Source organism: Anolis carolinensis, chromosome X, assembly GCF_035594765.1.
Source record: "Anolis carolinensis isolate JA03-04 chromosome X, rAnoCar3.1.pri, whole genome shotgun sequence".
In the NCBI taxonomy this organism is placed as follows: domain Eukaryota; kingdom Metazoa; phylum Chordata; class Lepidosauria; order Squamata; family Dactyloidae; genus Anolis; species Anolis carolinensis.
Window position 1 is genome coordinate 1,983,262 of NC_085847.1, and position 12,772 is coordinate 1,996,033.

General features: G+C 44.6%; 1 protein-coding gene across 5 annotated transcripts in view; it reads right to left on the reverse strand.

Moving 5' to 3' along the window:
* The window catches only part of hectd4 (HECT domain E3 ubiquitin protein ligase 4), a 113,805-nt gene that overhangs the window by 25,501 nt on the left and 75,532 nt on the right, over positions 1-12,772 (reverse strand). For 3 of the 5 annotated variants that reach the window (XM_062958641.1, XM_062958640.1, XM_062958639.1), the window contains exons 37-50: positions 12,532-12,721; positions 12,362-12,443; positions 12,061-12,263; positions 10,404-10,539; positions 9,925-10,107; positions 8,189-8,359; positions 7,687-7,856; positions 5,773-5,888; positions 4,065-4,168; positions 3,758-3,940; positions 3,523-3,671; positions 1,717-1,796; positions 690-853; positions 282-519 (exon numbers count right to left, since the gene is read on the reverse strand). In XM_062958641.1, the coding sequence (XP_062814711.1) occupies positions 282-519; positions 690-853; positions 1,717-1,796; positions 3,523-3,671; positions 3,758-3,940; positions 4,065-4,168; positions 5,773-5,888; positions 7,687-7,856; positions 8,189-8,359; positions 9,925-10,107; positions 10,404-10,539; positions 12,061-12,263; positions 12,362-12,443; positions 12,532-12,721 (2,169 nt within the window). The remainder of the gene's footprint in view (positions 1-281; positions 520-689; positions 854-1,716; positions 1,797-3,522; positions 3,672-3,757; positions 3,941-4,064; positions 4,169-5,772; positions 5,889-7,686; positions 7,857-8,188; positions 8,360-9,924; positions 10,108-10,403; positions 10,540-12,060; positions 12,264-12,361; positions 12,444-12,531; positions 12,722-12,772) is intronic. The other 2 variants (XM_062958643.1, XM_062958642.1) reach the window with 1 other exon arrangement.

Genomic DNA, 12,772 nt, shown 5'->3' on the forward strand with positions numbered 1-12,772 from the left:
AAACCTATGGAATTGTGTGTGAGAGAATTGCTGGCATCCTCACACAGAAATACAGCTCTGCAATCCCTTGAGAACATGGGAAGAAGCGAGATTTAGGTCAACCCACCGCTGCCATGCTGAAGCAGGGTATAAATACTACATAATAATAATAATAATAATAATAATAATAATAATAATAATAATAATAATAATAATAATTTATTGTGCTGTTACTTTTGCCCGTCTTTAACTTTGGGGTGCAGGTAGGGAAGGGCTTGAATGTTAACCAGGAAAGGCCTTACGTTGCTGAGCAGTGGCCACGGCCGCAATCCGGCAAGGTGGCCCGTGCGTCCCAGGGTCGGAGGCTGTGCTGGTGCCGGCGTCGTTGTCGCTGTCGGAAGCCATGGCAAAAGGCAACACTTCGAAGTTGGCACTGATTTCTTCGGCAAGGTCGATGCAGAGGTCGGCGGCGTTGCGGTGCGCCTGGCCTTCCGCGTAGGCAAACTGCCGGGAACCAAAATTGGCCCGGACCTTGGTGTTCTGGGAGAGGAAAGAGACAGAGCAGAAGCGGGAGGTCATATTTGGGATGTGCTCAATTTAGCCTGCTAAACACTCTTCTGAATATGACGCCCTCCATGATGCTGCTGTTATTGTCAAAGCGGGAATTCGCATCCTTTTTTGCTCTGGCAAAGGGATGGGACTGAACCTGCCTTCTTCTGGATATGGACGACTGGCCACATCCCGCCGGATACATCTTCCAGATATGGACCCAGGCGCTGTCCACAGTAAGTGAAATAGACTCTGCCTTTGGCCGGCTGCCCCGGAGGAGGCGGGGTGCCTTCGGACCTCTCCCAACCAATGCCAGCAACATCACCTAGAAGGACAGAGAAGTGGGGAGAAAGGCAAGGTCTCGGTCTGGCCCTCGAAACATAGCTGGCAAAATAGGATGCCTGTGGGTTTCGCACAGACCATATAGACCAGTGATTCCCTAAGTGGGTGCTGCAGCAATCGAGGGGGGCAGTGATGGCACCTATTAGGACATACAGGGGGCGGAGCTAGATGAGTGGGCATGGCCTCTTCCCAATTGCCTGAGACAGGGCTGAGCCTCTATACTTCTCCTGAGGCTCTTGTTGGGACACAGAGGGCGGAGCTAGGGAATGAGGCGGGACCTCCTTCCAAGAGCCCCAGACAGGGCTGAGCCTCTATACCTCTCCGGAGAGGCCTTTTAGGACTAAAGGGTGGGGCTAGGGGTTGGGGCGGGGCCTCTTCCCAAGAGCCCGAGACAGGGCTGAGCCTCTATACTTCTCCTGAGAGGCCTTTTAGGACTAAAGAGCGGGGCTAGGAGTGGGGGAGGAGCATTTTCCCAAGAGGGTGAGACAGGGCTGAGCCTCTATATACCTTCCCTGAGGCGCTTGTTAGAACACGGGGGCGGGGTAGAGAGGTTCAGCCCCATCAGGCATTTGGGAAGAGGCCCCGCCCCCTCCTCTAGCCCCGCCGTGTGTCCTGGCAGGCCCCGCAGGACAAGGATAGATGCTCAGCCCTGTCACAAAGCTCGTAACTCCGCCCATCCCAGCCCTGCCTCTTGGACTGGGGAGAGGCTCAGCCCCGCCCTCTTGAGCAGGAGCCATGCCCACCCCTCTAAGCCACGCCCCCCTTTCCAGGGGGCACTGAGTCATATTTTTTCTGGAAAGGGGGCGGCAGGCCAAATAAGTTTGGGAATCACTGATATAGACCTACCAGGAGAGAGGGTGACGTCCAGCCGCACACTCTTCCACTGCAGCAAACTGGAACCATTGTAATGAACAGCTCGTCCGTTGCTGAAACCACAGGAAGAAAGAAAGAAAGAGACAGACATGTTAACTCAGGGCGTGAATTATCCACTTTTCCTTTGGAAGCTTAACAACGAAACCAAAGCAAACAAAGGCATCACTTCTTACCACCACGACATTCATAAATCTTAACGTAAAAAAGCACCGGGCAATTTAAAAATGCAATATTTATTGATTTATCTGTTGCACTTTATTCTATTCCTTCAATTGGAATAGTTCCCATGCTTATCTCATTCTTAGTCCCTTATCTGTGATAATTTTCTCAGGTAGCTTTCTTGACTTCATTCCTCAATATATGCACTTTATGGCCCAGTTATTTTTATGCGTTTCCATGTTTGTATTCTATCCATGTTTTATTGATTTGTTATTGATATGCTTTTATTGATTGGTTTTATTTGATGTGTTTTTACTATGTCTGTTATGTTCGGACTCAAAGTGGCTTACAGTTTGGCCACTTTGGTGCCACATTGCAAATACACAGTGTATAAATATAATACAATACAAATCAAAGCATATTTCAGATAAAATACCAGACCAAAATCATACAAAGCGTAATAACGTCCAGGAATAAGATATAAATATTAAGCATTAAAAACATAAACCAATTATAATTATTATTGTGGAGACTCATCAGTTAAATAGTCTATTTTGCTAAGCTCAGTCATCAGTGATAAATAATAATAATAATAATAATTATTATTATTATTATTATTATTATTATAGAGCTGACAACTGGCACAACAAAACATTGCATGGAAAGTTCCTTGACAAAATTGAAGGAAAAGCTGATAAGGAGAAGACCTGGCTCTGGCTCACGAATGGGACCCTGAAGAACAAAGGAGACAGAAGGCCTGATCCTTGCAGCCCAGGAGCAAGACATCAGGACAAAGGCAATTAAGGCCAAGATCGAAAAATCAGCTGATGACCCAAAATGCAGACTGTGCAAGGAAACCGATGAAACCATTGATCATATCCTCAGCTGCTGTAAGAAAATTGCACAGACAGACTACAAACAGAGGCACAACTATGTGGCCCAAAGGATTCATTGGAACTTATGCCTCAAGTACCACCTCCCAGCAGCAAAGAACTGGTGGGATCACAAACCTGCAAAAGTATTGGAAAATGAGCAAGCAAAGATACTGTGGGACTTCCGAATCCAGACTGACAAAGTTCTGGAACACAACACACCAGACATCACAGTTGTGGAAAAGAACAAGGTTTGGATCATTGATGTTGCCATCCCAGGTGACAGTCGCATTGACGAAAAACAACAGGAAAAACTCAGCCGCTCTCAGGACCTCAAGATTGAACTGCAAAGACTCTGGCAGAAACCAGTGCAGGTGGTCCCGGTGGTGATGGGCACACTGGGTGCCGTGCCGAAAGATCTCAGCCGGCATTTGGAAACAATAGGCATTGACAAAATTACGATCTGCCAACTGCAAAAAGCCACCCTGCTGGGATCTGCACGCATCATCCGAAAATACATCACACAGTCCTAGACACTTGGGAGGTGTTCGACTTGTGATTTTGTGAAACAAAACCCAGCATATCTATCTTGTTTGCTGTGTCATACAACGTCGTTGTGTCAATAATAATAATAATAATAAACTTGAGTCAGCAAGAAAATTAAGAGAAGTCCCCTAAAAATACATAATTAAATAAAAATAAAATAGAATCTGAAAACAAAACAAAAACAGACCGAACAGCCACCTACTTGTGAAAGAGGCAGGTGCCCACAGGGTTGGTCCACGCGCCATCACGTTTCTCGGCCTCGGTGGCAAAGCCAAAGGAGACAATGGGGCCCGTGTCGTCGTCCGTGTCGCCGTAGGACACAATCTCAATCTCCCAGTAGAAGGACGGCGCCTTGGAAGGGGAACACAGGCACAAATTACCCAGGGAGACAAGACGGCGGAGAGATGGTTCCATGCTCATCGCTTGTGGGTTCTCACCTGGACTGGAACGGGGGACGTGGCGTAAATGAAGGTGCCCCGGGGCAGTCCACCGCCCGCGCTGGGGTCTGCCAGGAAGGTCACGGCGGTAAGGTGGGAGGAGAACATGCAGGCGCGCACGGGCGGGAAGACACGAGAAGCGCTCCAGGTGATTTCCTTGGGCTGAACCAAGAGGAGACGGGTCTGCATTTAATTATATACAACTGCATTGTGTAAACTAGATTTTATGCTCAAAGAACGTAGCAGAAAACAGGTAGTCAGGAGGAGGAGGAGAGGGGGCAAGGGAGGCCCCTCCCGGGATATTTACCTGCCTTCGGTCGGCCTGGAGCGGCGGTGGCGGAGGGCGCGCACTGTCGCGGTACAGCATCCGCAGCCGCTCGCACTGCACTTCCACAACAAGGAGTCGCTCTCCTGGAAGATCAGAAAGAAGGCCAGCCATGATGTGCCTGCCAAAGACTCCGATCCCAGGGGTGAGAGGGACTTCCCTTTGGATCTCTTCCCCCTCCATTTCCATGTCTATTCTCCATGAAATATTATTATTATTATTATTATTATTATTATTATTATTATTATTTACAAGGCACTAAGGCACACTTTCATTCCCATTCTTCTGCAATAGTACCTCTATTATTATTATTATTATTATTATTATTATTATTATTATTATTATTATTTCCTCTACAGTAGAGTTCCAGTTATTCGACATAAACAGGCGGGCCGAATGTCGAATAACCGGATCTGACGAATAATAGGGAGGACCTATTATCTGGCACGCTGGTTGAAGGAAGTGCCCCATGCGTGTTGCTAGGCAGCTTGCTATCTACCTAGCAACATGCACGGGCACTTTCCTAAGCCGAGTGCTCGCCCCTTGGGAGGCGCCCGTTACTAGGTAGATAGCAAGCTGCCTAGCAACGCGCATGGGGAACTTCTCTAAGCAGAGTGCTCGCTGCCCCACCCCTTGGGAGGTGCCTGTGGACGTTGCTAGGTAGATAGCAAGCTACCTAGCAACACACAGGGGCACTTCTCTAAGCGGAGTGCTCGCTGCCCCACCCCTTGGGAGGTGCCCGTGGGTGTTGCTAGGCAGATAGCCAGCTACCTAGCAACACACACAGGCGCCTCCCAAGGGGCTTAGGGAAGCGCCCGTGAGCGTTGCTATGTAGCTGGCTATCTACCTAGCAATGCACACAGGTGCCTCCCAAGGGGCGTGGCACGTTGGATAATACGGAGTGTTGGTTAACCAGAACTCTACTGTATTATTGATGTAAGTTAATAATTTTTAATCTGATTTATATAGTGTATTGTATAATTTTTATATGTGTGTTTATTGTAAGCCGCCCTGAGTCCCCTCTCGGGTGAGAAGGGCGGGATATAAATGTTTATTTATTTATTTAATACATTTATATCCCGCCCTTCTCACCCCGAAGGGGACTCAGAGCGGCTTACAAATTAAATTTACATACAATATTATATTATTAGCATAGTACAATACTGGTAATAAATTACAATATTGTACTGTATCAATATATTGTAATATTTTTAGTAATATTACATGTAAAATATAATATATAATTAAGATTATTATATTGTATTATTAGTATTATATTATAAATGTTGTAATAAAATAATAAATAAATACAATATTATTCCTTCTTTGACCGTTATAATTTGTTTGTGCAAGTCTCCTGCCACTTATTTCTTGGGGCCGGGCTGTGGCGCAGCTGGTTAGCAGCCAGCTGCAATAAATCATGACTGACCAAGAGGTCATGGGATCGAACTGAGCTCCTGACCATTAATAGCCTAGCTCGCTGTTGACCTAAGCAGCTCGAAAGAGAGTTGCATATGTCGAGTAGAAAATTGAGGTACCGTTTTATGAGGGGAGGCTAATTTAACTAATTTATGACATCATAAAATTTCCAGCAGCATGTGGAAAGGAATGAGGAAGTACTACCATCAAGGACTCAGTGTCACAAATGTACGGTCAAGTGAGCTATTTTGAAATCCACATGATATCTCACCTGGGCTGCACTCCTGGGCCACGAGGTTCAGGACTTCCACAGCAGCCGGACACTGCTGGATGAACTCCTCACAGAAGGAACTGTCCTCCAATAACTGGGCCATCACCAGGCATGCTCTTGGGAGCGGCAAGGAGGGGAAAAGAGGAGACAAAAGGCGGACAACGGTTGAACATACCTGCCAATTATCTCTCGGAGAAAATCCTGGAAGAACATCTTTCTAGGAAATTTTGAAATGTCCCTCTAAGCCACCCACATCCTGCTAATTTACTATTACTACTACTACTACTACTATTACTGGGGTGTTGTGTGGTTTATGGACTATATGACCGTTTTGCCAGCATCAGAGGATCTAGATGCCAGCCACAGATGCAGGTAAAACATCAGGAGAAAATGCTGCTAGAACACATTGGCCATACAGCCTGGAAACCATACAACCCAATGATTCCAGCAGTGAAAGTCTTTGACAATACATTATTATTGTTGTTATTATTATTATTATTATTATTATTATTATTATTATTATTATTATAATATCTTACATTATTATTATTTACAAGGAACTGAGGCGCTTCAGCTACAACAGACTTTCATTCCTATTCTTCTGCAATATTACCTCTATTATTATTATTATTACTATTATTATTGACACAATGACATTGTATGACACAGCAAACAAGATAGATATGCTGGATTATTATTATTATTTACGAAGCACTGAGGCGCTTCAGCCACACCTTCATTCCCATTCTTCTGCAATAGTACCTCTATTATTATTATTATTATTACTATTATTACTATTATTATTGACACAATGACATTGTATGACACAGCAAACAAGATAGATATGCAGGATGATGATGATGATGATGATGATTATTTACGAAGCACTGAGGCGCTTCAGCCACAATAGACTTTCATTCCCATTCTTCTGCAATAGTATCTCTATTATTATTATTGTTGTTATTATTATTATTATTATTATTATTTACGAAGCACTGAGGTGCTTCAGCCACAATAGACTTTCATTCCCATTCTTCTGCAATAGTATCTCTATTATTATTATTGTTATTATTATTATTATTATTATTATTATTATTATTATTATTATTTACGAAGCACTGAGGCGCTTCAGCCACAATAGACTTTCATTCCCATTCTTCTGCAATAGTACCTCTATTATTATTATTATTATTATTATTATTATTATTATTATTATTATTATTATTATTATTAACGAAGCACTGAGGCGCTTCAGCCACAATAGATTTTCATTCCCATTCTTCTGCAATAGTATCTCTATATTATTATTATCATTATTATTATTATCATACATTATTATTATTTACGAGGAACTGAGGCGCTTCAGACACAACACTTTCATTCCCATTCTTCTGTAACACTACCTCTATTATTATTATTATTATTATTATTATTATTATTATTATTTACATAATTATTATCTACGAGGCACTGAGGCGCTTCAGTCACAACAGACCTTCATTCCCATTCTTCTGCAACAGTACCTCTATTATAAAAATATAATAATAATAATAACAATAATAATAGAGGTACTGTTGCAGAAGAATGGAAATGAAAGTCTGTTGTGACTGAAGCGCCTCTGCCTTGTAGATAACAACAACAACAACAACAACAGCAACAATAATAATAATAGAGGTACTGTTGCAGAAGAATGGGAATGAAAGTGTGCCTTAGTGCCTCGTAAAGAATAATAATAATAATAATAATAATAATAATAATAATATTTTAACGAAATCCAGCATATCTATCTAGTTTGCTGTGTTGTAATAAAATAAAATATTTTACATTAGATAAATACAGATAGGCATCTTTCTTCCCATCCCCAACCCCATGCAAAAGCCGCCCCGCCCCCCCCCCCCCCCCCCCGGTACTCACCTGGTTCGAATTTCTGCCAGGAGTCGGACCACTGCCATTACTGGGGTTGAGCCATCTCCTGTTGCAGGAAGTGAGGTATGAATAGAGAGACTCCCCTCTTGAGGAAGCAACATGGACTGGACTGCCTGTACTACCTTCTCAGTAATGGACAGTTTATGGAGAGGCAATGCCTGATGGTAGTGGAGGGGGCACGGTAAAAAGTTAAATTCAAGGCGTTAGTTTCTAGGAAACGAGGGAATTACCTGGCGTTACATCGACTCATTTTCAACATTAGCACAAACACACAGACCGCGTTCACAGTGACAAGCTGCGTCGGAACAGCGCAGACCGCCTCGCGTCCCCCACGGTTTACTTTACGCATTACTCCCGCCTTTTTTGAATAACAAAAAAATAAACCGAGATACTCAATTTTTAGAAAAAACGACCGATGGGGTCCTTTGAGAAGTCACATTGCAACTCAACCGGCATCACAACATTCACGATGATGTTCAAATGACCTTACCTCTGATCTTGGAACACAGAGCCTAGATAATGGGGTAGTTAAAGTGTCTGATGCTTGGGAGGTCTTTCTACAGTCTATACTGGCGGGTGGGAATTTGACCGTGGCTATACCTTCCTGTTCGTTTATTGAGGCCACCACTCCAATGCTTCCGGCAATGCCCCTCCCCAAAACCTAGGGAAAGGAAGACAGGAAAACAGAAGATGTTGATCAAGTGATAAGGGTGACCTTTCACAAGATTTTGAACATCAACAAAGTCCAGGTGGCTCTGGCAGCGAGTCAGAGAAGTCTTCCTTGGTTAAGGTTAAGGGTTAGTCCCAGGCGTTCTGTGAGAATCGCTAGTAAACGGGTGGGAACCCAAGGTCAGAGGAATGCTTTCTCAGCATATAAGCATGGTTAAATAGGGTGAAACAGGGGAAGACTTCAGACGAAGCAACGTTGGTTTTGGGAAGCTTAACTCCTGCCTTGTCTCTTCTCATGGAAAAAAGATTCTTGCTTTTGTTCCGGCCTAGATTCTGTGTTTGGATTGTATTTTGAAGTTCATGCTACCTTGTTTTTCAGGACTGATTTGCTATATTAGAGACTTTGAACTATTTTCTACAGAGACTTAGAACTATATTCTGCAGATTGCCTTTGCAATTGGATTGCTGCTTTCTTTACTGCTTTTTTTTAAAAAAAAGATTTTGCTATATTTTATCCATAAACTGAAAAAACCAAGTCTGCTGTGGTGGAGGGCATGTTAAGAGCAAGGTGAACCAGTGCTGAGGTGCAACAGTAGTGTTCCTTTCTATTTCCGTTGGTGTTGAATTTGCATAATTCTGCCCACTGCCTCTCCCTTAACCCTTTTCTATTCTTTTAAACTCTGTCTGCATAACAAACAGAGCAGAACTGAGCAGCAACTGAACATATTGGAGGGGTTTGGGGGACTGACTCCAAATGATGGAAGTTGTAGTTCACCCTGCATTAAGACACAGCACTGTGACCCCCACCAACTATAGATCTGGGCCACATTTGGCACACAGAACCCCCCATGACCAACTGAACATACTGGAGGGATTTGGGGTGGAATTGGCCTTGGCATTTTGGAGTTGTAGATACTGGGATTTATAGTTCACCTGCAATCAAAGAGCACTCTGAACCCCACCGATGATGGACCAAGACCTAACTTGGCACACAGAACCCCCCATGACCAACTGAACATACTGGAGGGATTTGGGGTGGAATTGGCCTTGGCATTTTGGAGTTATAGATACTGGGATTTATAGTTCACCTGCAATCAAAGAGCACCCCGAACCCCACCAATGATGGACCAGGACCTAACTTGGCACACAGAAACCCCATGACCAACTGAACATACTGGAGGGATTTGTGATGGAATTGGCCTTGGCATTTTGGAGTTGTAGATACTAGGATTTATAGTTCAGCTGCAACCTACTGGAGGGATTTGATGGGATTGACTCACCATAGTGGGAGTTGTAGTTTACCCCATAGCCAGAGAGCACACTGAACCCCACTGATGATGAATCTAGAGCAAACTTGTCCAACATAACAAACTTTAAGTACTGATGGAGTTTCAGGGGATTGCACAACCTTATGCATTTTGTACAATTAAAATATTGATTTTTTTCAAATAACTCAGACAACACCAGGGACCCAAGCTAATACTTGAATTAAAAAGTTTGGAAAACTCTGCGTTGAAGGAAGAAGGGGAGAAAGGAGAAGCTTTTGCTGCTGGTCACCTGCACTTCAGAGCCAATTTTGATGGTTTCCTTGAAGCCGCCCAGCGCGCACAGAGCCGCCACAGCCTGGCGGGCAATGCGCTGGAGCTTGGCCAGTTTCCTCCCGCTGCTGCTGCCGTTCTCCAGGATGCTCTCGGCATATTTTCCCAGCTGTGGGATATACATGAGCGCACGGGACAGGACCTACGGAGGGAAGAGACACAGATACGAGCTGTAAAGCAGATGATGATAGCGGAGCACAACTAACTTCAACAGAGACACGACTCAGCAGCCACCAAACCTAATTTACCTAATTTCCGACCTTGTTTTCAGAACATGAGTTATTTTACAGTATTCTCAATTCACTTCCGACACGAGAAATAAATCGTAACAGTATCATTTTGGACTCTCGGGTTTTGTTCTAGATCGGTGGCTTGTCGAAACATACATCCCTCTCCCACTGCATTTACATGGCACCCATACACCCGGTCCTGGCTTACTTTTTCAGCAGTGGTTGTCCAGATCTGAGCTGCGTTGGATTCGGGCGCCATGAGCAGGCTGTGAAGCAAAGCGATCACCTCGGCTGCCATGCTGTTGGCCACGTGGCCACTGATGAACGGCCGCACGGGGTCCGTTCTGCGGAGAAGAGGGACATTCAATCAGGGTTGTAAGCATCTTCAATACTGAAGATCTAATATTTCTGTTCAGCAGTTCTGCAAAGAAGCCACCTGAGGGCAGTCGCGTCCCATGGATAGAATGGATTTGCTTCCCCGCAAATCTCTCCAAGAGGCCAGAGAATTTGGAAATCCAAGAGATTTCAGAGGAGTCCAATGCTCTTTCTTATCAAACATCCATTGATCCAACCTGTGTTTTCCACCTTCCCTGTACTATTTCCCCTCAAAGAGTTTTCTTGTGTTGCCGAAGGCTTTCATGTCCAGAATGACTGGGTTGCTGTGAATTTTTTCGGGCCGTATAATAATAATAATACCAGTCCTAGACACTTGGGAAGTGTCCGACTTGTGATTTTGTGATACGAAATCCAGCATATCTATCTTGTTTGCTGTGTCATACAATAAATAATAATAATAATAATAATAATAATAATAATAATAAGGAAGTGTCCTACGTGTGGTCCAATACAACAGCCAGCAGAGTGTCTGCGGTGGACTCAACTTGGTGTGTTTCTAATAATAATAATAATAATAATAATTGGGAAGTGTCCGACGTGTGGTCCAATACAACAGCTAGCAGAGTGTCTGCTGTGGACTCAACTTGGTGTGTTTCTAATAATAATAATAATAATAATAATAATAATACTTTAACCTGCCCTCTTTTCCCAAGGGATACTGCCTTTATCTTGGCTGGACTATTCTAGATGTTGTGGCCCTAAAACAGTGGATCCCAACGCTTTTCTGACCAGTTACCACTTTGACCAGGGACCGCTCTCCAGCATTAGTACCAAAAGGGTTATGAATCAGTTTTTGGTCAACTTTAGATTCGTTTTAGTTATTTGGCATGCTGATTCAGAAAAGTGCATTGGATAGACCACATCAGCTCTAGTTTCTGATACAGAACATATGCCACCCAGTAGTCGCCATCTGCTCGCCCACAGAAAATCATATTTAATAATCTAAAGCTGATGTGGTCTATCCAACGCAATTTTCTGGATCATTGGATAGACCACATCAGCTCTAGTTTCTGATACAGAACATATGCCAACCAGTAGTCGCCATCTGCTCACCCACAGAAAATCATATTTAATAATCTAGAGCTGATGTGGTCTATCCAATGCCGTTTTCTGAATCAGCACCCCAAATAACCCCAGGAACAGGCCTAAAAACGAAGACAACAAGGTGCCCCGCTTCCAGGTGCCACATGGAATGGCTCCGTTGAGGGGAGGGAAGAGGAGGAGAAGCAGCAGTCAGGAGGCTTGTTGTCGTGCCTTTCGTGGGGAGTCAGCCTCTCCCTTCACGACATCCCCGTTGTCTCGGCACTATAAGAGGGTTTCGCGAGACCAGCCACTCTCATTGCAACGGTGTAGGTTCTTGGGGACCACTGGTGATCCACGGACCACAGGTTGGGAACCACTGCCCTAAAAGGTAGCCTTTTTAAAGCAATGAGAATGGTATAATTGGGATTTGTGCAGAGCCTTCCTACCTGGCGAGTTCCGAGTTCCGCTCCCTGCAAATGGAGGTTTGGGCGGTCTTCTTCTTGTCCCCGGTCGACAGGCCGCTGGTGCTCTCGGGGCTGGCCGTTTCGACGGGGGGGCCTATGCTGACAATCAGCCCCGACTGGGCCCACTTGGTGGCTTTACGCAAAGCTGCCGTCGCCTCTTCCGTGATCACCTCGCAGCAGCCGCTCTGCCGAAGACATATCAGTGCATAAATGCATTAAAACGCACAGATGATAAGGACCTAATAAAATACAGGATAGTATTATAATATCATCTGGCCCTTACTTTGGTCATGTCTCGGTCCATCTTCACCACTTTTTCCATATTTGCTCCCGTTCCGAGGCGAAATGGACGACCTTCGGAGCTACTGCAAAAGGGAAGGATAACGCACATTAAGGATGTGGTTCCCCCAGAAAGAGGCCTGTATTGCATTTCTCCAAGGGCAAGTTCCCTACCTCAGCAGGGGCTGGAGGACTTCGTGGGAGGACTGATCTTCCCGCTTGTGAATAAAGATGGAGAGCTTCCCATCGACAGCCTCGCTCTCTTCCCCTGGGTCTTTGTCTCCTTTGAGGGAGCTTTTGGGGCTGGCTTTGGTTAGCGAGGTATCCGGCTCCGAAGCCGTCGGAGAAAGAACCGTCTGGCATCCTGCGAGCGGAAAGAAAACAAGCACAATACACTGAAACGCCCTGTAAATGC